The 26538-nt window shown below is 36.7% G+C and overlaps 1 protein-coding gene across 8 annotated transcripts in view; it reads right to left on the bottom strand.

Annotated features, from left to right (window-relative positions):
* Positions 1-26538, bottom strand: part of Shmt (serine hydroxymethyl transferase) — a 61611-nt gene that overhangs the window by 14461 nt on the left and 20612 nt on the right. For 7 of the 8 annotated variants that reach the window (XM_067785706.1, XM_067785712.1, XM_067785711.1 and 4 more), the window contains one exon: positions 11450-12311. In XM_067785706.1, the coding sequence (XP_067641807.1) occupies positions 11450-12311 (862 nt within the window). Of the gene's footprint in view, positions 1-11449; positions 12312-15966; positions 15991-26538 lie in introns of those variants that run through there. The other variant, XM_067785714.1, reaches the window with a different exon arrangement.

Raw genomic sequence — 26538 nt, 5'->3', positions numbered from 1 at the left:
GTATATATGTATTTATAAATGTATATCGATATCGGCGGCTTTATAGCACTGCTGCGATTTGTGATCGATGTGGTTTTCTGCGTATACATATTTATTAATATGTTTGCTGATGTCGTCGGCGTAATAGCACTGCTGCGTATTGCGCTTGGAGTTGCTTTCTGCGAATATAAATGTGTATGTTGACGTCGTCGTCGTAGCAGCACTGCTGCGCATTGTGGTTTGGATTGTTTCATATATATGTATGTATGCATATGTAAGTATGTTTGTTGAGGTCTTCGGCGTAAGAGAACTGCTGCGTATTTTGTTTCGAGTTGTTTCATGCGTATATAAGGATGTTTGTTGAAGTCGTCGGCGTATTAGCACTGCTGCGCATTGTGCTTTGGGTTGCTTCATGTTTATATAAATATTTAAGTATGTTTATTGATGTCGTCGGCGTAATAGCACTGCTGCGTATTGTGCTTGGAGTTGCTTTCTGCGAATATAAATGTGTATGTTGACGTCGTCGTTGTAGCAGCACTGCTGCGCATTGTGCTTTGGATTGTTTTATGTATATATATGTATATGTAAGCATGTTTGTTGAGGTCTTCGGCGTAAGAGAACTGCTGTGTATTTTGCTTCGAGTTATTTCATGCGTATATAAGGATGTTTGTTGAAGTCGTCGGCGTATTAGCACTGCTGCGCATTGTGCTTTGGGTTGCTTCATGTGTATATGTATATGTAAGTATGTTTGTGATGTATTCGGCGTAAAGCTGCAGCCATTGGTGCTTTATCGGTAACCTTATAACAGCTGATTCGACCAACCTTATGGGAATCAAATCAATCAATTATTGGTGCCGCTAAGGTCGTAACCGTATCGTAGCCCACCAATTGGGTTTTGGTTTACCGTCGTAACTTTAAACAGACGATTACGTTAGGGATACGACTACAGCGATACGACAAACGGCACCAATGACTTCGCTTTAAGAGAACTGCTACGTATTGTGTTTCGAGTTGTTTCATGCGTATATAAGTATGTTTGTTGATGTTCTCGGCTTAATAGCACTGCTGCGTCTTCTGCTTGAAACTTTTTGGTAGATATGTGCGTTAAGTAATAGCGTCAGTGTTGTAGCACCGCTGTTCGGGATTGTTTCATGTGAACATGAGTATATTTTCTGCGTCGCCATTGTAAACCTACTACAGACATTATGATTGTGGTATCTCAGGCGCATATTAGAAGTTTTGTACTGCCGTGCTATTGCAGTTATTAACACATAGCGCATTATTGAGTGGATACTATGTATAAAAAAGTAAATAGGTGGCAAAAGTACTTGCAAGTGGCAGCAGTAGAAACCAGCAGAATCATTCTAGACACACATGTAACGCAAAAATACACATATAGATACAGATGATTGAATAGTTGTAGGTAGCGCCGCCGGGGAAAGACTTTGCCTCTACAAAATTAATTTTTTAGTTGTCGTGAATGTAAAGAAAATTCAAGCCGTAACATGTAGTTTTTTTGGTCGTAACAACAACAATTTAAATTCGTTTGGAATTCTCGGAGCCTTATTTGCGTTCGGGATTGTATTGGAAAAATTAATTGCGTAACTTTCCGTCGAACTTCTGTATTCTTTGACGAAGCCATGAAAAGATGAAGGAAATCGGATATTCAGTTGGAAATAGCAAGAAGAGAGGAGGAGAAGCGAGGTCTGATAGGCCAAACAATAAAAGCAGGGAAGATGGTGCATGTCTTTTCGTGCTGAAATGAATAAATATATACATATGTAGGTACATTCTGTGCGAATTATCGGCGAGATAAGGTGTTAATTTATGTTTATAAGAAATGATTGGCGAATACAGTGTTGCGAGGAAAAGGCTGTATGCATGCCTGCGAAGTGATTTATTTGTTGTTTAATAACATATCGCTAATAAATAATTGCGGCGATGGTGCATCGATGCTGTGGCATTCCGTGAAAATTACGCATGGAATCTTGGATAGTTCCAACTATCTGCGAATAGAGCTTGTGTTTTTTGTCGAATCTGCGAATTGATGCATTCCTTGTTGTGGCAAGGGCGTTATCACAATTAAATATGTATAAATATAGAAATGTTGAAAATCAAATACTTGCATATTGTTTTGCGTTTTTTTGTTCTTATATTTTCAGTACGTGAACAAGGGGTTATGGCGCAAGCAGTTGGTGAGCGGTTTTCAGAACTGACCGCGAAAATCGCTGGTGGTTCATTGAGCAGTAATTCAGATGACGTAAATAATATCCAGGCAGAGTCAGATTCTATTTTGGCATAAATCCAGCGCCAATGAGATTAGTTGTGTGCGGCCACTCATAATGGAATAAGCATTTGAGCTTTCGAAACGCTTTTAGATATCCAAAATAGGGCTTGAGATATATTTGAAGGTGAAATGTCGTGAACTGAAGCATGTAACTTGGGAAAAATTTAGCAGATGGGAAGCCAGCAGTTGGTTGAGGATGTCTAGGTCAGGTCGATTGTTGCCGTATCTGAACTGCAAAACATCTTTAAATGATATCATCCTGAGTGGGTACAATTTCGAGACATATGTACAGCGGAAGTTCTCCAAAACCCACCCAAACTGGATTAAAGGCGATGCCTCCAGGCATTAGGGTATTGGCCCGGCGAAACCACAGTTTTGCTAATGCGTGGCGAACGTTATGTTTGGCATATGATAACGAATACTTATGTTGTGCAGCTCACTGTTCCGCAATATACAACCTGCCACCTTGACCAAAGGCGACGCATGCCGTAATATGCTTGATGTTACCCGTCATAGTATGGGTAGGATAGCTAGACAATTGGGACTCAGAGAGCGACTTGTTTAAATTAAACTTTTTGGGGTCAAGATAAGATAGCTCCTCGCGTTTACATTGGGAAATGGTTCGGCCTATAGATCGCATTCCAAATTAACAAAACGATTTTTTACATGGCTGGAGCGTCGAAGTAGTGGGCTATTAAGTCATGCGTTTCGTGTTACTGACAACAGAAATAATCAAACTACCGATTTTCGAAAGAATCTGCCAATAGGAGTGAACATTTCATCAAATCTGAACTATAAGGCTTGTCCAAGATGTACTGGGGATCATGCACTACAAGGATGTCCTATGTTGGTTGTCTAAATCGCGAGCGGAGAATAAAGCGTATATTGGAATTGGTGCTGTGTCAGCACTGTTTTCGACGCGGGGCACATCGCCAAAAATTGCTTATCCAGTCGTTGTACCAGGTGCGCAAGGTCACTTCATAATAGTATTATTTGCTCAAAGCTAGGCACCAGCTCTCAAGAGGTGATTACTCAAGCATCTATGCTACCAACTTCAGCTGGTGACCAGGTTAAAGTCCATTAGCAATCTATTCCCAAAATGGAATCCGGCATCGGCGTTTCCAGCACCATGGTTCCTCTTTACCCAGATGATTGTTTCTGCCATGATGAGTGGGCAGTAGTTCAACCTCTTGTCAATATCAGCGCATTTTTATTAAAGATCAGTAATTAGTGCGCCGCTATTCGTTCTGTTTTGCTAACTTCGATTTACGATATGGATTCATAATGGTTCACAAACACTGTCAAACAACATCAGCCATCAACCCTATTATATGTATTTATCAAACAATGAACTCTCCAGTACCAAGTGAACGGCCGGAGAGTCGGTTCAGCTATTGTCATATCTGTAGCTCATAATTAAGATTTCCCGAAACTTTACAGAATATGATATATGCGCATCCGTTGATACCACTTTCGACCATATCCGACAAATTTTCGACATGAACATTAAACATGAAACTAAACAGTCTTAAACGAGTAGACAATATATTAACGCGCCGGACGCCGCCGCCGCCGCCGCGCCGATATGTTTGACATTCGGCGGCGGCGTGCGAAAAACGACAAAAATCGGCGGCGGCGGCGGCGGCGTATATCTCTAGCCTGAATATACTTTGCAATATGATATCTTGGAGAAAAATCTATAATTTTGTTAATCGGTCTTGGTTTAAGTATATATTTTGTGGCGCAAACAAATCTATTTTTTTATCACTTTTGCTCTCGCTTCCGTACAAAGAACCAGACTGTAGGAAAAGTGGCCATCAGACCAAACCTAAACAAAAAGCACCAGTTTTGTATAAATGGATCGAAGTGGTAACCGTAGCCGCTATGTCAAAAGTACCGTTCTTCGAATCTGCTGTGAACAGTGTTGTCCTTAAAATTTTCAAATAGCGGCCAATAGGGATTTTACTTTTATGCTACACTTCCACACAGAAGCGTGCCACAAACTTTGTGTAGCAAGACCGCACCAAAATTATACATTCAAACAATCCTGTTTAAGCGACTTAAACTATGAACATTTTTCGTTCGTTTGTTTCAGTAGCCATTGAGTGTGCTTGTAATTCTCAACTGGTTAGTGAAATATTCTAAAGACATAGTTTGAGTTTTTTAATTAAAATCGAGGTTCTTCGGATGGTGTGCTAATACATCAGAGCCCAGTGCTCGCCTCCATATCACACTTTGAAGGGGTTCTTCAAATAGAAGATGAGGTGGCTCATTAGAGCGAAACCTCAGAGTGCCCAACGCTCGCCCCAAATTAAATAAATAGAGGTTTTTCTTGTAGAAAATGGGGTGTCAATACCTCAGATCCGTCCCGTGCTCGCCTCCATATCACATTTTAAAGGGTTCTTCAAATAGAGGATGAGGTGGCTCAGTAGAGCGAAGCCTCAGAGCCCCCAGTGCTCGCCCCCAAATTAAATAAATAAAAGGTGTACTGATGCTATGCATCCTCCCATGACTTAAACACACCAATAACACTAAAACTACCCAACTTAATAAACTGAATCCCTTAAAATAAACACAAATAAATAAATAAAGGTGTACTGATGCTATGCATCCTCCCATGACTTAAATACACCAATAACACTAAAACTACCCAACTCAATAAATGGAATACATTAAATCAAAAACCCCATAAACTCAATACAGTCCATTAATAATAATAATTTATAAATTAAAAAAAAAAGGAATGCTTGGTGGGAGTTGAACCCGCAACCCCGGGCGTTTGGTCGGGTACGTCATCCACTGTGCCACGACTCATACGCCTACAAGCACATAAAATTACTCAGTTATAACTCTTATTAAACTGCTCGCCCTCAATTGCCCAAAGCTTAGACATGGTCCTTCGAGCCGGATCACTGGCTCGTATGGAAGTTTCATTAGACGACTAAGCCGTCTAAGGGGGGAGTATGTTTAAGCGACTTAAACTATGAACATTTTTCGTTCGCTTGTTTCAGTAGCCATTGAGTGTGCTTGTAATTCTCAACTGGTTAGTGAAATATTCTAAAGACATAGTTTGAGTTTTTTAATTAAAATCGAGGTTCTTCGGATGGTGTGCTAATACATCAGAGCCCAGTGCTCGCCTCCATATCACACTTTGAAGGGGTTCTTCAAATAGAAGATGAGGTGGCTCATTATTGCGAAACCTCAGAGTGCCCAACGCTCGCCCCAAATTAAATAAATAGAGGTTCTTCGGATGGTGTATACATCAGAGCCCAGTGCTCGCCTCCATATCACACTTTGAAGGGGTTCTTCAAATAGAAGATGAGGTGGCTCATTAGAGCGAAACCTCAGAGTGCCCAACGCTCGCCCCAAATTAAATAAATAGAGGTTTTTCTTGTAGAAAATGGGGTGCCAATACCTCAGAGCCGTCCCGTGCTCGCCTCCATATCACATTTTAAAGGGTTCTTCAAATAGAGGATGAGGTGGCTCAGTAGAGCGAAGCCTCAGAGCCCCCAGTGCTCGCCCCCAAATTAAATAAATAAAAGGTGTACTGATGCTATGCATCCTCCCATGACTTAAACACACCAATAACACTAAAACTACCCAACTTAATAAACTGAATCCCTTAAAATAAACACAAATAAATAAATAAAGGTGTACTGATGCTATGCATCCTCCCATGACTTAAATACACCAATAACACTAAAACTACCCAACTCAATAAATGGAATACATTAAATCAAAAACCCCATAAACTCAATACAGTCCATTAATAATAATAATTTATAAATTTAAAAAAAAGGAATGCTTGGTGGGAGTTGAACCCGCAGCCCCGGGCGTTTGGTCGGGTACGTCATCCACTGTGCCACGACTCATACGCCTACAAGCACATAAAATTACTCAGTTATAACTCTTATTAAACTGCTCGCCCTCAATTGCCCAAAGCTTAGACAAATCCGTTAAAGTCAAGCTCTTAGCAATGCACCTTTTAATTGAAATTTTTAACAGCTATAAGCTGTAAATCAATTTAAAAGGACTAATAAAAATCCTTCTCTACATTAAAATACCCAAAAAATTATGGGCATAATCACAATAGACATATACGCCGCCGATAAACGCCGCCGCCGCCGCCGATTAGGGTCGTTTTTCGTACGCCGCCGCCGAATGTCAAAAATATCGGCGCGGCGGCAGCGGCGTCCGGCGCGTTAATATATTTTCTACTGTTGTTGTTGTTGTTGTTGTTGTTGTTGTTGTTGTTGTTGTTGTTGTTGTTGTTGTTGTTGTTGTTGTTGTTGTTGTAGCGATAAGGTTGCTCCCCGAAGGCTTTGGGGAGTGTTATCGATGTGATGGTCCTTTGCCGGATACAAATCCGGTACGCTCCGGTACCATAGCACCATTAAGGTGCTAGCCCGACCATCTCGGGAACGATTTATGTGGCCACATTAAACCTTCAGGCCATTCCCTCCATCTCTACCCCCAAGTTCCATGAGGAGCTTGGGGTCGCCAGAGCCTCGTCTGTTAGTGAAACAGGATTCGCCGCGGATAGGTGAGGTTGACAATTCGGTTTGGAGAAGCTATACATATATTGCGCTGGCAACCTGAAGGGTTGCGCTACACAGCCCCTTGAATCTGGTACTTTAGTCGCCTCTTACGACAGGCGTACCTACCGCGGGTATATTCTGATCCCCTAACCCGCTGGGGTTTAGGCCATTTATTGTTCATGTCAAAAATAGGTCGGATATGATCGAAAGTGGTATCAACGGATACGCATCACTGCCAGTTATAAGAAACTAATTGCGAAATTTAACTCTTTCTAACTATTCAAAAGTTATTTAAAAAAAACAGACGTTTTCATTGTCACGGACTTTGCATCACCCAATTCAATAAGTTATTAAAACAAAACACTAAAAGAAAAGTTATATAATAAATTTATATGCTCACTTTGCATATTTTGTCCAAAAAATAATGAACAATGAATTCAAATAAAATTACCCAAGGCGTTTCAAATTGTTTTCAAATTGTCCTCAAGTTGTTAAAAAAGCAAAAAAGGGGCCGATTTTTTATAAAATTTTATATTGCGATTGGCTGAAAGAATAAGCCAAATCAGTGATGCAAAATCCTTTAGTAGGTTCTAGGGGTATAAGCACTCCTTTGAAATGATTCTTACCTCATACTTAAGTTGAGGATATATGTACGTATGGGAAGGTTTCGAAAAATCATTTGGGCTTACATTCAAAAATCTGTTCTTTATTTGCGAAACTATATAATAGCGTCTGAAATGTTAATTTTAATTTTCACACTTCATCCTTCAACACCCAAGTCTCGGTTTGACATAAAGATGACGGCCCTATCCAAAACTAGTCCCTTGGAGTGAATCACATTGATTATAGCCTATCAACCAAGTTTAAATATCACCTACACGTTACGGCTTCTTTTACAAATGTGAACACGTAGGCACATATATGTATTTACCAGGTTAGGCTTTCTCCCTCGCAAGAACACTCAAAGTGGTGAAGCAAAAGCTTTCCCAAGACAGTCGAAATAATGACCGTGTGTGCTACTACCCTAACGTAGTGGACAGTCGAACCAGTCTGAAAACTGAAACTACGCGGTCATCCATAATGGTCACTCTCTAACGTTTCAAGGTGTTTCTCGGGTGTAGCTCGGCAGCATAGCGCGACAAAAGCATCCGTTGGAAAGTCTTCGGAGCTACACCTAGAGCTTCTAGGAAAATGACGTCGACGAAGGTATGAGTTCGAAGTCGCAGTCCTATAGATTCTGTGCTGGCATATCGTGTGAGGGTCAGGAGGCGTGGTAGCGACTGGTGGTCGGGATTGCTACTGTTCGCACATCGGGAAATGCAGCTCTTAAAAACAGCCGAAAAAAGAGGAGGCGCCCTGTTCCACGAGAGTCATGAGTATTAATAGACCATTAATAGCAACCGTAAGTCGCCGAAGCCTCTCTGGAGTAAGTGAACGAGGGAAAATCCCTCCGCAAGGAGCTACTCCTGAAAATTGTTGAACGGTCTGCGAGATCTTGAGGCAAAACCCCGGATCTTTCCGAAATGGCCAACACGTTGATTTCCTTAAATACATACAAACAAAACCTTTCCTAAATACTATTTTTTTTTAATAGAAAAATCAAGCTTTTTAAAGTAAGAAAACCGGCGTACGGCGGCGCGCCGCCCACGCCGCCACTACCGGTATATAATAGAGCCTACGCCGCCGCCGTCGATAAAGTGATCGGCGTAAACCTCTAATTCACAATCAATGTTATGTAGGTAGGCTTTTTAAAATAATTTGCTATGGACAATATGTCAATATTTCGACTTTGAATACGCACCTTTATTTGTAAGTTATGGATTTCTTATAAATTCGAAAGGATATAATTTCTGAATCATATTTCTATAGATACTTCTTAAAATAATCAAGTACATTTTTAATTTTGATGTTTATGACAGGGTAAAATATTGAGCCCCAAAATAGTTCTAAAAATATTTGAAATAGTTTTCAAAGGAGCAAAATGTTCTAAAAAATCTCCGCAAAGCGACACAAGGGCAACACTGTATGTATACATATGTATTTAAAAATCTCTCTTTGATTGCCCGCAAACGTTCATGCAAAACCCCATCTGAGAGATAAATTCTAAAAATTCTTACTGAAAGCTAAAAATTGGCATGAAAATTCGCGCAATTTCCCCGAATGTTCTAAAAAGTCTTAAGTGTATATTTGTATTGTTGTGTTATATAATAATACATACATATTTTTATAAAAATATCGAAAGTAATGAAGGTCGAGGGAAAACTTAGTAAAAACTGGAAAAATCTGAGTGATGATGACTTTGTAGATGAGTGTAGATATGTATGTGTGTTTGTATGAAAAATTTTAAGGTCAGTTTATATTATTTAAAAAGTTAATTTAAATCGCCCCCTCCTAAATCGTGCTGGATCCGTCCCTGACTCCATACATACATACATGGAGTACTCGTGATTTTTGCAGGGTAGTACAAGGCGTTGTATGGAAAATAATCAAGAAGAAGTGTTATCCCAACACCTAGTACTGAATTCGCCTTGCTTTGTTTATACCACTTTGGTAAATAGTGAAATCGGAGAGTTCAATTTTTATTTGGATAATTTAAGTTTTTTCAAGTAAACTTCAAAACTGAAACCTTATTTTGTCATTCCTTGCAGATTGATGTTGTTTTTGTTTTAATTTTCGGCCTTTCAAAAGTTATATCAAGAAGAATTTCCGAGCTCTAGGCCACACATATATATTAGTAATAAAAATTCAATTAATTATACCATATATGTTGTATTTATTTATTTTGTCGATATTTCGATTTCAATTAGAAATCATCTTCAGGGTTGTAAAAAATACATTTTTCTATAAAAACCATAAATGCACAAACATAATCTAACACTTACACTTGTGAATGCACCTTGTCGACTAATTTATTTATTATTTGTTGTAGGGTATTTTTATACTGGAACGCGATTTGAAATTTTCGAAAAATACGAGAAATCCGACGTAATATACAAAATTAAATGTAATGGCGACGGGTCCCACGTATGCAACAAAGTACATATATGTGGGTACTACTAAATCAAAACTAAAGACAAGGATTTCCGCTCACAAATCGAACATCAAAAATCGCGACCACTCTAACGACAACAGAACGGCTTTATCGCAACATTGCAAGACCACGGGACACTCTCCGGCAGGCATGCTTAACCAACGAAACGATATCATTTCGTTACGATAATCAACGTTAATAAACGAAACGAAGTCATTTCGTTTCGTTTATTAACGTTAAGATCGTCAAATTAACGAAATGATTTCGTTTGGTTTTCTGCCATATCAAAACGAAATCAAATCGTTTATGTTGATTATTAATTTCAAACTATGCTGGCAAAGCTGATTGATGGCGGAGTTATTAAAGGTGAAAGCATTATCCAAGCTGATTGCAACTTTTCTCATGAATTTTGACAGTACGAACATTTCTCAGAGTGTTTTTGACATTACCACCAACGAATTACACAAACAAATTATATGGAGTTTGTGTGTGTATGTGCGCTCGTTGTTGCCACCTTACGGCTTCACCATGGCTATAGCATTGCCAGCACAATTCAAACATAAAGTATCACGTTTTCGTTAACGTTTTTAACGTTAACGAAAGCTTTTCGTTTCGGTTAAAAACGAGATACAATTTATCTTGATAATTTCTTTATCGATAATATTTCGAAGTGTTTCAACGGAAACGATGGAAATTTTTTGATAAACGATTAGCTTAACGTTAAGGTGCATCCCTGCTCTCCGGACTTAGAGAATGTTACAATATTGCAAGAAGAAAAACAATATTCCAAGCGGTACACTCTCGAAATGCTACATATTATCAATACACCTAATGACATACGCATGAATTTTAAGAGCGACACCGACAACATCGCTCATGAATACAGACATTTGGTAATGAAGAGAAGTTAGCAACAATAATGCTGAGGGTGTCCATTAAGTTAATATATACGTTGTTATTAGCAGACATTTTGTTTATTATTACTGTTTATTATTTGTATACATCTTTGTTTTCTGTTTATGATATTCTGTGTTCTGCATTGAAATTTTAAATTAGTCGACAAGGTGCATTCACAAGTGTAAGTGTTAGATTATGTTTGTGCATTTATGGTTTTTATAGAAAAATGTATTTTTTACAGCCCTGAAGATGATTTCCAATTGAAATCGAAATATCGACAAAATAAATAAATACAACATATATGGTATAATTAATTGCATTTTTATTACTAATATATATGTGTGGCCTAGAGCTCGGAAATTCTTCTTGATTTCCTTGCAGATTTTTAATAAGTATTTCTTTAGTTAATAAATAAAATCCCTAATATGCGTTAAGTGCACTTTACGGCCTTTTTGCGATGGACGACAGTATAGAAATGCCTGCATGCTCAAAAAATTTTGAAATTTTCATGAGAATAAAACTCTTCAGAGTTTTTTCGAAAACGATTTTTAAATTGATTTGCATCGTTTTTATTACACAATTATTAAAGTTTATCTAAAATTATCGAAAAAAAATTAAGGCAGAAAATAACTGAAAAAGGTGTTAATAATTGTTTTTTTGCCATTTTCATGTGCACAGTTGTACATACACATTTTTTCGCTTAAAATAACAACTCACCTTGTAGCCCTGGAAAAACGGCTTCATTGATGCGTTGCTCTAAATCATACAACACTTTTTCACCATTTGACTGCACCTTACGTACACCCTTGCGATAGAAAATGACGCCCGCGCGTGGTCCACGTAATGTTTTATGTGTTGTTGTGCTCACCACATCAGCATATTCGAATGGCGATGGTATTAAACCAGCTGCAACTAGACCAGCAATATGTGCCATATCAGCAAATAAATACGAATCATTTTGATCACAAATTTTACGAAAACGTGCATAATCCAAACAACGTGAATAACACGAAACGCCGGCTATGATTATGCGTGGACGAAATAATTTGGCAGTTTCTTCTAATTTTTCATAATCGATCAGTCCCGTTTCTGGATTTACTTTATATGGCATACTCTCAAAGTAAATCGATGTAGCAGAAATACGTTTATTTACCGTCATAAATCCATGTGTCAAGTGGCCACCATCAGGCAAATCCAAACCCATAATACGATCATGCGGTTGACAAAGTGCTGTATAGACGGCAAAATTTGCAGGTGAACCCGAATATGGTTGTACATTTACACCCCATTCATCAGGATTGAGACGAAACGTTTCGAGTGCTCGCTTTTGTGCTAAACGTTCAATTTCATCGATGAACTCATTACCGCCATAATAACGTTTGCCAGGCACACCTTCTGAATATTTATTATGCAAACAGGAACTCAAACACTCCAACACTGAAACGGATGTAAAGTTCTCGCTGGCAATCATTTCCAAACCAACACTTTGACGTTTCTTTTCTTTCTTTATGAGCGCATATAGCTCTGGGTCAGCTTGGCGTATGCCATCATTTAATAATTTTGCACTTGCAGTCATGTTCTATGAAAGAGGTAAATAATTATATTTAAATAAAAAATAAATAAACTCAAAGCAGACATCCAAAATAATAATTATTTAATTTACGAGTTAAAATAAAAAAAAAGAAATTTCAATAGATATTTAAAAAATATATTTCAGAATAATTTTGCCCAATAAATATTTTTTTAAGCCACCCAATATTATTTTTATAAATTTTTACTTTGAGTCTTCAAAAATAATTATTTGGGACTTTTATTTATAAGCCTTCATAAAGTAATTACGGATAATGAATTTCGTCTTCAAGTCCCAAAAAATTTTTGTTTTTCCGATTTATGTTACATAGTCTTTGAAAATAATTAGGTTTCGAGTTGGAATAGGACTTGGTATGTTGGCACAGTGATTCGGAAATCCATGGACTAGACTACGAGTTTGCTACGTTGAATATTTGAAAAGATAGTGTCTGATAGAACCGTAGTCAATGCAGGAGATCAAGATGGACAAGTAAAAGATGAATTTGTTGCACTATCCAGATCGAAATAAAGCTTCCGTTGGAATGTATATCGCACTCGTATTTGGCTATACACATTTCAAATCCGCAGCCCCCACCATTTTTAGGGTAGAGCCTTCCGATTTTCGTGATTTCCTAAATCGATTTTTTTCATCGCCTCCATCGATTTAAGTCCACCGATAAAATCGATATCCTCGACCGAGAGAATTTAAAAGTTAACAATGCTCATCCATCCTTTCACCCATCCGTCCGCCTTTCGCCCGAAGGCGCATCCTCACATATATTCAATAACTTTCATTTGAATGAAGGTATTGTAATGAAACTTGGCATAAAACAGGCATAAAAGGAATACAACCACTCCCACTTTTTATATATCAAATATTTACTACAAATTAAATTATTCGTTATTCCGATGCCTTATTGAGCTAAGTTGGCTACATGCAGCTAACTTAATAACGTAATAATCTTGCAAAATGGGCGTGGCAGCGCCTACTTATTAAAAAAGATTTTCATCTCAAGTCGCTTGTGATACCTTCAGAACGGTTAAAGGCAAATCGTGAAATTTGGTGTGGAGATTTCTTATTTAGAGTTGACCTGTGTCGAGGATAACTAAGCCCTGTTTCTATAAAAAAATAAAAAAAGCAAAAAGGAATCAAGGTTCGAAGAACTTTTTTGCGTAAAACAGCTTAATAGGAAGAATAGGTGCACACCAAATATTTTTTTTATATCTCTGAAACTGGTTTCGTGGCATCGCAAAATGTAAATCTCTATGCTGGTTTTTTGCTGTTCTTAAAAAAAATTAAGTTACTCATATTCTCATACAGTGAAAGCTATGTAAACTAGAGCTTACGATTTCTCGAACATGTTCGAGAAGAGATTTCCCGCGAGCCTCGCCTTCTTGCGAGATACTCGAATCTCGAATTACTCGTAAGGCTCGTGAGCTTCTCGATATTCAACTTAATCGATTCATTGCTGTTTTTTTATATAGAGCTAACGATTTCTTCTGGAGCACAATCCAAAATGTCCGCAAAACCACAAGTAAAAAACCCAGAAATATAGAATATTGCCAATGCAGCGACTGAATTGAAAGTCGAGAAGATCGCGAGTATTACGAGTAATTCCAGATTCGAGAATCTCGCGAGCCTTACGAGAAATTCGAGATTCGAGAATCTCGCGAGCCTTACGAGTAATGCGAGATTCGAGAATCTCGCGAGCCTTACGAATAATTCGAGATTCGAGAATCTCGCGAGAAGCCGTGTTCTTGATGTCTCGTTGAAAAATAAAATATTGCGAACAAAATTATATGCATAATAAATATGTTTTGAATTAAATGTCATTGAAGCAATATAATCAACAAAAAAGTCACAAGTAAAAAAAAAACAAGTGTATAATACTGTCCATACAGCGATTAAGTAAGAATGTCGAGAAGCTCGCGAGATTTACGAGGAATTCGAGACACGAGAATCTCGCGAGAAGTCGAGTTCTCGATTTCTGGGGTCTCGAAAATCTCGCTTGTGTTCGAGAAGAAATCGTAAGCTCTAATGTAAACATCTCCCGATTTCCCTGAAATTTTATATTTGACCTTTTTACATAGGAAGTGGGACAAACAAAAATTTAATTGACGTACCACTGTTGTGGAAAATATATTTTTTCAACGTTTAAATAGGAAAGAAAATGTATGAAATATACTACAATTAAGAAAATGTTACAAAAACTACAACCACAAAAATGCTATATGAACTCAAATGTTTAAAACAAGAACATCTCAAAACGTAATTTTCCAAGATGATCCTATTTTAAGGATCAGCAATATTTCATGGTGCTGTGCTATACATGCATGTAAAACCCAAAACAGCGTGAGTTTCAACCTCAAAGAAGTTCTAAAAGAAAAAAAAACGAAAAATGCTTCGGCCGGGAATTGAACAAAGTATGTACGTTTGGTGTGAAAGGCAAATCACGCTACCACCACACCACTAAGGCTTGCTGTTCACACCCGCCATTACTCAATAGAACGAGCACCAGCGTTGACTCCAAAAACAGTTTTCACGTCATTCAGAAAATAGTAATACAGTAGTTGCGCACAAATTAGAACCTTCAGTAATTAGAATGTCCAGAAATTAGAATCAACCTTTTCATTACATTACACGATCTCAAATGAGAATCGAAAATTCTAATTTCTGACCGTATTTTGTTTTTGTTGCAAAATAGATATAAAAAGAGGAATCCCCAATTTATTCATGTTACGCTCGGTAGTCGTTGGAGTTTCGTCGTGGTTCTGTACAGTTTTTGTTAGTTTTTGTGTGAAATTCGATACGGGTGCACGCACGTGTTTTGACATTGTTTGTTTAAAAGTAAAAGTAATTCGCTGATATGCCAAATAAACGTAAGAAAAATACTTTGTCCTTAGAAACCAAAGTTCAGATCTTGGAAAAGCTTGACAAAGGTGTTCAAGAGAAGCGGTTAGCCCTAGAATCTGATGTGGCGGCATCAGCAATCAGCTATGTATATCAAATCGAATAAATCATCAATTTTAAACGCTGTTTCTAATATCTATCTATATATATCTTTATCTACTGAAGCTAGCAATAAATCATTGCACATCGCTGAATATTTGTTATGAAGTTTTTGATTCATTTAATATTTATTGTAATTAGAGTTTTTGTTTTTTTGGATCTTTTTTTGATTTAGCGTATATATACATAGAGATATGTATATTTAATAATTAAAAACATGTGATACGCAATGGACTGGATTGTTACCGTATGTTTTCTCGTTTTAATGAATAAAATTGAATAAGACACAATTTCATTGTAGTTTTTTTTAATGCAAATTGACTAATTTTTAAGGTTTTATACAAATAAAAAAACGTCCAGGAATTGGAATTTTTCAGAAATTAGAATCACCCTAAAAACAAAGTGGTTATAATTTGTGAGCGTCTATTGTACTATGCAATTACACCAAACTTTTCCACATTGCACTATTTTGGTGCCAAATTTGCCAGTATGTACAAGAAAATTAACTGTGATATTACTCCGAAAAGTTTTAACACTGCACTTTACTTTTTGTGTTTATATAAATTTTATGTCAAATAGTTATAAACACAACTTTAATTAAAGCAACTTATGCTAAAATATTGCGCTAGGCCGATTCTTATAGCATACGCAATACCTTGTCAAGCGGCGACGAATTAATCGCTAATAATATATACAATAAGTTTTCGAAGCTATATAAATCTATTAGCTTGAGTTTATTAGCCCTTACATTCTACATTAGGGTGGTACTTAAAATTATCTCTTCAAACGGTAATACATATCACTCTCAAACATACAACATTTAAATTCGTATACCAATTGGAGGCGGTTACGTGCGACATGACTTAAGAAATCAAACTTAAGGGGATACATTTTAACATCCGTGATCGTACGACTCTTCACGTAAAAATATGGTTTTCAGATTATAAGATAAGTGATCATACTATTTCTATCGTATTTTAGTTATGTCTGGATTGATTATTTACTGGTATTTTTAACAAAAATTCGAAGTTTTTATGGTTAAGGTGTGTCTTCATAGCGAAGCCAAACCTTTGACCGATTATTTGAAGCGGGGAGACTAAAAATATTATTTGCATCAATTTTAAGAGTCATCCTAATGTATATGTTATCTATATTTGTCAAGTTGATAGATTTGAAAAATACATTTATTAATTATTGGAGCTAGGAGTTCTAGGCCGAGATTCTATTCCAACTAATAGTAAGTACATATAGGTCTAATTAAACTTCCTTAATCCTAACGCCATAGTCGTAACCATACCCATATCCATAACCATCTCCAATGTGATCGATTAATGGTGCCTTAACCTAAAAATCGTGAAAATTTCATAAAAATGAAGAAAAGGAAAAAAATTACAAACATATTCCACAAAAAATAAGTCTCTTAGTCATAACGTATCCAAAACAATGAATAAAATCTACAAACAGTTATTAAATTCACCAACTCAAATATTTTTAGGTTATGGATATGGCCAGAAACCAAAAACTAATTGGTTGGCTATGGTATGGTTATGGCGTTAGCGTTATGGTATGGCACCATTAATCGATTACATCGATTTTCATAAGGTAGGTTCCATTAGCTGTTTTATCTGGTTATGGTTATAAGTCACCATTAATTTGCCCTTATATGACTCGGTTAATAAGGTTGTAACTGAAAAAATAATTTGTTTGTCACAAAAGCTATGGTTTAATTTTAATTTTTTTATTTTCAACACTAAGCAAAGGAATTGAATTGGTAAACACAAATAAAGGTCAATATGTCTTTAAAAGGGTGATGTGTAATAGTATCAATGGAACTAGCGTCAATTAATATTAATAGGCTTTTGAAACAGAATTAAAGTCAATCACATTAACTCCAAATTCGAAAGAGAATTAATGTTAGAACCATGTTGGAGTCAACGTCATTGACATTAATTCTATTTACAAAAGCGAATAACGTCAGAAAAATGCTTTCTAAACATTGTCATTAATTCTCTTTGCAAAAACAAATTAATGTCAGAACTTATAGGCACCATTTCCGATGTTTTGAATAAAAGTCGCACAAATTTGATTCCAAATATTAGTTGTCTATTACGATAAGATCAAAAAAGTTTAAATAGCATTAATTATTAAAATAAAAGAAGTGCCGCAGGCGAAAATTTAGTATAAAAAATTACGCGATAATTTTTGTGGGGAATTTTTATTCAACTTTAAATATTCATAGGTACATGAGCAGGTATTGTCAAAATTGATGCTTGTGTATATTTAGTGTATGTGCTGTGTGTTCATTCAGAACCGAGGGTGGTTTGCTAATCGATTTGTGTGGCTGACTGGGGTAGGTAAAAATCAGTGATTTTAGTCGTTTGACCTTCTTTGTGGGTTTGTTGTTTTGGTGTGTTAATTGTTTTGTGTTTATTTGTTGTTGTGTGTTTGTCTATTGCACCTGTGTGATTACTTTGTTTCTTGTAAACAAGTTTTAAAGGCTCGAATATTGTGTCAGAAATTGTGTTAACTGTTCGTTTATTATTATACCGTCGAATGTTTTCTGTTTGTAGATTTCCGTGTTTTCGAGTACGTTGAGACGTCGGCCTTTTGCTTGTATGTGAAGAACCCTAACTGTTTTATTGATGTTTGCTGGGGAACATTCATTCTCGACCACGTGATTCGCGAAGTTAGACTCGGGTATAATGTTTGGATTCCCAATTTTTTTGTTGTAATCTCTAATATGTTCTCTGACCCTCGTTATTATTTGCCGTCCTGTTTGTCCTATGTAACTATGCTGGTATCCGTAGGTTAGCTTGTATACGCCGTGGCTGCTAAACGGATCCTTAGTGTTAGTGTTAGGTGTTAGTTTTCGCCCTAGATTGTTCGATGTTTTGAATGCTGTGTTAATGTTGTATTTTTTAAAGAAGTTTGCCAATTTATATGTTGCTTTTCCAGTATATGTCATAGTCGTCCAGCTTTTATTTTCCTTTTCATTATTTCTTTTTGGTTCTCAATTTGTCCTTCTGAGCTTATCTACTAGTGCTTTTTTATATCCGTTATTTGCAGCGATATTATATATGACCTCAAGTTCTCTCTTATATGCCTCTTGTGTAAGAGGTGTTCTTTCAAGTCTATGTACCAAGTGCCCTTAATAAGTGTCAGTGGCCGTTGGCTTTCTATATATATCATAGTTAAATCTTTTGGCTTCTTTATCAATATTTATCGTGAGGTCTAGATAGTTGATTCCTCCGTCTTTTTCGGGTTTCTTTGTAAATTTTATATTTCCATGCTGCTTGTTGAGGTACTCCAGTACAAGCTCTTCGTTATTAGTAGTTAAAACGCATATTATGTCATCCACGTATCTAGCATAAAATGACACGCCTAATTTGGACTTCAGCTCCTGTATGTACTTTTCTTCCAGATTTTGCATGAACACTTCCATAAGAATTGCTGATGTGGGGCTTCCCATTCCAAGACCGTTTGTTTGTCTATATATTTTATTGTTGAATTGAAAATAGTTTTGACGTAAAGTGGTTCTTTGCGTATTTGTGATTTGCATTCTTTTCACTTTGTTTTTTGTATTATGAAGTATTGTTGAGCTAACTATGTCCAAAGTCTCTGATAGTGGTATAGATGGGTATAAATCTTGTATGTCAAAAGATACCAATTTGCTGCTCCTTGTTAGCTCTACGGTCTCAAGTCTCACTATTAGTTCTGTTGTGTTAGCTATTGCATATTCGTTCCTTAGCTCCAGAGTATCTTTCAATATCGTTTTTAAATATTTGGACAGTTTGTAACATGGTGCCGATTTAAAATTAATGATGGGCTTCATTAGCGTGCCCGGCTTGTGAATTTTTGGTAGCGCAATCAGTGGAGGAGCTGAAGAGTTCATTTGGACCAATCTATGTGCCATGTGGAATCCTCTCTCATTCTACGACATTTCATTTCCTCTATGAGATCTTCGGTTTTGGATATATATTGCTCTTTTTCGATTAGCACAGTGGTGTTTCCTTTGTCCGCTTTCGTTGTGACAATATTGTTTTTCCTTAGTTTATGCCGTAGATTCTTTATTGTTTTCTCCTCTGTATTCGATTTTTGTCCTTCCTGTGCTTTCACCTCCTTTTTTATGATTTCCCTGCACATGTGTCTTGCGTGCTCCTGTTCTTTCTGTGGTATCAATGATATTGCGATCTCCGCATCTACAACCGCTTGCTCCGTATTTCTTACTGTATTTTGGTCCATGATATTGTGCTTCAGGCCCTTTTCGAGAAGTTGTGCCTCTTCTTTGGTAATGGCCACTGTTGTGAGGTTAACGAACTTGTCATGCAACTGGTGAGATATTTATAATAAAAATCGATTTCGAAAAAAATGATGAAAATCTGCTTACCTGAACAGTCGGTTGAAATCGATTTTTATTATAAATATGTCCGATCTTGACGATTTTTTCAGACAACCGTCTATGCCCAATACGTAAGCTTGTGGTAAAATTTGATGTTGTTAGCTGTTAAAATGAGGCAGAAATGGGGCAGAAAACCCTCTTATTGAACAATCGATTGTATGGGAGGTATATGCTATAGTGGTCCGATCCGGTCGATTCCGACAAATGTCAAATCCCCCATCAAAATATGCCTGCTTACCAAATTTCATCAAGATATCTCAAAAATTTAGGGACTAGTTTGCGTTCAAACAAACGAACAGACGGACGGACGGACGGACAGTGCTAAATCAACTTAGCTCGCCCCTGATCATTTTGGTATACTTATTGGTGGGTCTAACGAAAACATATGCATAAAAAATGATTTGGAGCCCCGAAAATGAAAAAAATCGATTTCGACCAAAACAAGTCCCAAAAACCAACATCAAATTGTTTTTTTAAACTGTTAATGCAAACGTTTTTATCGCATAATTTTAAGTGGGATAGGAACTATGAGACAAATTCGTTTTCATCGGCAACACTTGCACGTTTCTGAAGAAACCCTTAAAAAAATGGCGAAAAAATTAATTTTTTCACCAAAGCACTCCTCAAAACCCAAAAAATATTTTTTTTTTTCAAAACTGTTATCGCCAAAGTTTTTAGCGGACAATTTTGAGTCGGAAAATGAAAATTTTAAAATCAAATGAAAATTTTTTAAGTAGATCATGAAAAAAACCTTAAAAATCAAAGAAAAAAAAGTCAAAAAACTCAAATTTTGCAGGCTCGAAAAAAAATATTTTTTTGGGTATGCTTAGTGGAACTTTTTTTTCCTGAGCCCAAAACCTATCGAAAGAACGATGGCGCGATATAGGTTAATAAATCGACCAAGCTTAGTATATATACTACTTTAATCTTCTTTAGCTATACAAATTTTCTAAACATAATTTGCTAAGGCATTTGAGAGTAAAGGGTAAAAACTTATTAAAAGCTATGCAGCTAGACCAAAGTTAGGACAGAACCACATCTGGCGGATCTGCTAGTTTTTACACTATACTTTTTTTTCGAATAAACTTATGTATTTAATTTTTTTTTTTTTTTTTTGTATTTTAAAAAACCTTGGTACAAGAATTCCCAAATGTAGTTAAATACTATTAGTTTTCCTGAAATTTAACCCGACTCACTGTAACAACGAAACGGACTGATTTTTTGCTGTGCCGCATAAACGTATGCTTAATTTGGATTTTAAACCAGGCATGCTTAACCAACGAACCGATATCATTTCGTTACTATAATTAACGTTAATAAACGAAACGAAATGACTTTTAATGACTTTAATGACTTTGTTTCGTTTATTAACGTTAAGAACGTCAAATTAACGAAATGATTTTGTTTCGTTTTCTGCCCTATCAAAACGAAATCAAATCGTTTATGTTGATTAATTAATTTCAAACTATGCTGGCAACGCTGATTGATGGCGGAGTCATTAAAGGTGAAATCATTAGCCAAGCTGATTGCAACTTTTCTCATGAATTTTAACAGTACGAACATTTATCAGAGTATTTTTGACAGTACCACCAACGAATTATACAAACAAATTACATGGAGTTTGTGTGTGTATGTCCGTTCGCTGTTACCACCTTACGGCTTCACCATGGTTATAGCATTGCCAGCACAATTCAAACATAAAGTATCACGTTTTTGTTAACGTTTTTAACGTTAACAAAAGCTTTTCGTTTCGGTTAAAAACGGGATACAATTTATCTTGATAATTTCTTTATCGATAATATTTCGAAGTGTTTCAACAGAAACGGTAGCTATCATCCGGTGGCAAAATCCTTAGCCAGATAAATAATTTTGCATGTAAATGCAACAACAACGATTTGAGCCAGATAAATGCAGATAGAAGTCTGGTTCAATCTGTGAGCCACATAAGTTGTTAATTACTTCTTTTTAGGTTGGCATCGCGGCCTTTAATATACCTACTTTTTCAAAAATAGATGTCGCTGCTTTGCCTTTCGCCGTATGAGTTAAATGAAAAACGGCGGCGACATCTGCCTATCACATTTCACGTGTGCGAAAATTTCACGACAGCTACATCTCAAGTCTCTCAATGATCCAGAGCATTCCCGTGAGAATTGAGCGTGAGACGGAGCTGTAAAACTCACTGAAAGACGGCAGGTGGAAATTTTTTGACAAACGATTAGCTTAACGTTAAGGTGCATCCCTGTTTTAAGCCGGAGTCATTGGTGCCGTATGTCGTATCGCTGTATCCGTATCCCTAACGTAATCAGCTGTTTATCGTTACGACGGTAAACCAAAACCCAATTGGTTGGCTACGATATGGTTACGACCTTAGCGGCACTAATAATCGATTGCATTGATTCTCATAAGGTTGGTCGAATCAGCTGTTAAAAGGTTACCGATACGGTTACCGATAAAGCACCAATGTCTCCAGCTTTAAACATACACTTTGTTTATATTTGTAGACAATGGTTAGTTGATAACTAGCAACTGATGATGACACCATAGTGTACAAGTACAAGTGTGTTGACTTCTTTCTGACAGGCACTCGCTTAAGTGAACATAACGGTAAAATCTGGGTTACCATTGTTGTTTCGGTTGAACACGGTCAATTAGGGTTCTGTGAAGAGACGTAAAAGATTGAAACAGGATTTATGTAGTCACAAAAGTGTTGCTCCTGTTCCACAGCATTTTAATTTTATATTTTGGCGAAAAGTGTTCAGTTCAGATTTATTGATTTTCATTAAAAGTTTAGTTTATTACGGAGAGTTACTATTAAGTGTAAAAAGCAGAGAAAACGTAGAGTTTTTCAAATTATTGTGAAAAACTTTTTAATTTGAATTTCTGTACCCAAGTTCACTATATTTGTGTAACACAAGAATCTTAAGGTCAACTCCTTAACTATGAAAAACTGAAAAATGTACACTTATTGAAAACTCATTTGCACACACAATTTAAACTTTGAATTTAGTTGTGTTTTTATGCACAAAATTTTGAAACTAAAAACAAAATTTTCATTTGTCAGAAAAAATTAAGAAAAAACGGCCTAATGTCCAAAAACCCTATCGAAATACAAATTGTCTTGTTTGTTTTTAATGAACTATGTTGTATTTTTCTTGTATTTCGTTAGTTTTTTTTAAATATAGTTCACACACTTACACCAGTACTGAAACCTTATTGGCTCCCTCGACAAAAAATATAAGACAAAATACAAGAAAAATATATAGAAAACTAGAAGACCCGGCAGACGTTGTCCTGCCCTAAATTTGGCCTATCTGTATACATTTTAATAAGCTTTTTCCGTCTGACTCTGCCCTCTCCCCCTCTTCACTTTTTCCTAATCCTTTTATTCACTCCTCCCTCCATCTTTTTCGCTTCATCTATCTCCATCTTCGTCTCATTCTATCTCTTTCTCAATCTCCCTCTCTCTTTTCTCTTCTCTTACTTTCTTCTCATTCTTCTGCATCCCTTATTGCCTGTCCCAGAGGGTGGTATTATTTTATTCCAGTCCCAGTCCCACTCCGAGTCTCAGCCCCAGTCATAGTCCTAATCCCAGCCCCAGTCCGTCTCTGGATAATATATTACTCTTTACTAAATCACTCATCAACAGCTTCATTTGATATCCATATTGTATAAACACTGTCTAGGCATTCACTGGCCCACATTTTGGTCTATATCTCGAGACCCTAGTAACCCAGGGGTATGAAAATTACCCCCTCTACACAACTAAAGACTCTCCTGAATTAAAAAAAATTTCGTACTACCTCTAAATCGCGGTCCCCCTCAGAAACCCCACCCTCTCGGCGGGCCTGGTGATGTGCTATACTTGATATCATTCGCTATAATATTTTTTTATTGATAAGCAGGTTGTTTAATTAAACACCAAGCAATTACACGGAAGTATATCCGCACCACCTGAAAATATGAGTACCGCTGCGTATACGTAACATTTTATTATTACGTATAAACAAATAAAAAATTTGCAATAAAATAATATTACGACTATAAACTGAGATATAACCTATCCTATCTCTCAAGTTAGATCAAACTACACACGGGGTGCAAAACAAATTCAAAATCGGTTCAGTAGTTTAGGAGTCCATCGCGGCCAAAAATGTTGTGACACGTGTTTTTTATATATTAAGATAAAGTAGTGTCTTATAGGAGTTTTATTTGTTTGCACTTACAGCACCATTTTATTTGCAGGAGACTTTGACAGCTACAAAAATTAAGGCCGATTTACACAGACGCTTTGGTTGTGTTGCATTCATTAATTCATCTGTCGGGCGAAGTATCGAAAAATTTACAAAATGCTTTGGTTGCGTGCCTACGCTTTGACAACGCCATACGAAAAACAATGAAACGCCGTACGTTATCTTTGCTTTGAAGCGACCAAAGCGTTTACATAATTTTGCCCTTATGCATTTGTGTAAACAGCCTTAGAAGTGAAAGTTTTCCATGTTACACGTGTGGCGCTTTATATTTTGAATCTAATTTAAATAAATTTTGCTTTCCGTATGTTTCCGCATTGTTGCAGGCTAGAAATCTTCTAGTATTCTTATTTCCGCGGAAATATATGCAACTATTTCATCTGTAAATACTACAAAGTTTTATAAAACTATAAAATGCAACTCAGCTTGAAGTACTCTTACGTACCAAAAATGCAACTCTAGACCTGAGATTTGCATCAGGGGAGCGAGGCTGTTTGTAGTTTTGACGTTTATCGCTTAGTTGACACACTTGTCTAGGTACACTATGGATGACACGTCGCGAGTGTCGAAACAATTGTTTTGCCAAATAAAGAAAACATATATATATATATAAACGACTATAAGGTGTTTCAATTTTAATTCTTTATACACTTACAAGTATTTCAAAAGCTGGTTTCTACTTTTAAATAGTTTTTTCTGAAAAATTTATTGTTTTTCTTTATGCGAACGATTTGTGCCGTATTAACCGTTCTCTTTGTACAATTGGCCATTTTGAAAAATCTTATATTTTTTTCTGACGTTCCAATGATTCACATATGGATAGAAATTCAGCATGCAAATGCAAAATCAATGTGAACCATATGGATCAATTTGTTGTTGATTTGCACGTTAAATTTTTATCGGTAGCTGCATCACTGTTCATTGGAACGCGAGGTTTATGTGAGGTAGCAGGGCTCAAACCTGTGGTATTCGGAATGGCAGGCAAGCATACTGTGTGTAACTTGTACACAAAAGAGAGAAGAACTCAGGTCATAGGCTATCGATTACTGCCGCTTATCACAACAAAATACTACTGTTTTAGTTCATGTACAGTGCGCTTCAAAGTAAGATTATTTTTCCAATGCTTGTTAAAACCGCGACACATAAGCACTTTTTCATATAGATGAGTTTACCACAAGCTTATGCATTATGAGTAGATTGCGCGTATTTTTATCAACTTCCCTGTCCCCATACAAAGCGCTTTGAGAATGCCTCACGCCCATTATTTTTTGTATTGCTTAATTGAATAATATGAATATCTAATATATAAAATTCTTGTGTCACGGTATTAGAGGCTTAACTCCTCCGAAACGGCTGAACCGATTCTCATGAAATTTTGTGAGCATATTGGGTAGGTCTGAGAATCGGCCAACGTCTACCTTTTTTTTCGCTACGTGCCTAGGGTCTTCAGATCAAAACGTGAACTCGGGTACCCCTAGAATGTGTTTATACAATATGGATATCAAATGAAAGCTGTTGATGAGTGCTATAGTACAGGATAATTTTCATACAACTGGGAGGCTAGGGCTTCGAGATATAGCCCAAAACGTGGACCCGGGTACCCCTAGAATGTGTTTATACAATATGGATATCAAATGAAAACTGTTGATGAGTGCTATAGTACAGGATAATTTTCATACAACTGGGAAGCTAGGGTCTTGAGGTATAGCCCAAAACGTGGACCCTAAAATGTGTTTATACAATAAGGATAACAAATGAAAGCTGTTGATGAGTGATTTAGTAGAGGATAATTTTCATATCCCTGGGTGACTAGGGTCTGGAGATATAGGCCAAACGTGGGCCCGTGAACGCCTAGATAATATTTTTACATTGTGGGTATCAAATTGAAACTGTTGATGAGTGCTTTAGTACAGGGTAGTTTTCATACCTATTGGTGACTAGGATCTCGAGATATAGGCCAAAACGTGGATCAGGGTAACACTAGGATTTGTTTTTATATTATGGGTATCAAATTGAAGCTGTTTATGTGTGCTTTAGTACAGAGTAAGTTTTATGCCGCTGGGTGACTAGGGTCTCGAGATGTAGGCCAAATGTGTTTTTAGATTAAGGGTACCAAATTGAAGCTGTTGATGTATGCTTTAGTATAGAGTAAGTTTTACACCGCTGGGTGACTACGGTCTCGAGATATAGGCCAAAACATGGACCCGGATACACCTAGAATGTGTTTTTATATTATGGGTATCACATTGAAGCTGTTGATGTATGCTTTAGTATAGAGTAAGTTTTACACCGCGGAGTGACTAGGGTCTCGAGTAATAGGCCAAAACATGGACCCGGATACCCCTAGAATGTGTGTGTATTATGGATATCAAATTAAAGCTGTTGCTGAGATCTCTAAAGTTAATTGTGATATTCGATTTAGTCGCATCAACCTGTCAAAAATGATAAATATGCATGCGAAGCCGAAATAAAGACAAGAATTAATAATACCCACATACCTATTTACATACGTCCTATTCGATTTGCCTGAAATTTCGTATATAAATTTGCCTATATTAGTATTTACGATGCTTTTTTACGG

This window comes from Eurosta solidaginis, chromosome 4 (assembly GCF_040869045.1).
Source record: "Eurosta solidaginis isolate ZX-2024a chromosome 4, ASM4086904v1, whole genome shotgun sequence".
NCBI lineage: Eukaryota > Metazoa > Arthropoda > Insecta > Diptera > Tephritidae > Eurosta > Eurosta solidaginis.
Note: the sequence above shows the minus strand (reverse complement) of the source record. Positions and strands in the feature narration are given on the sequence as shown.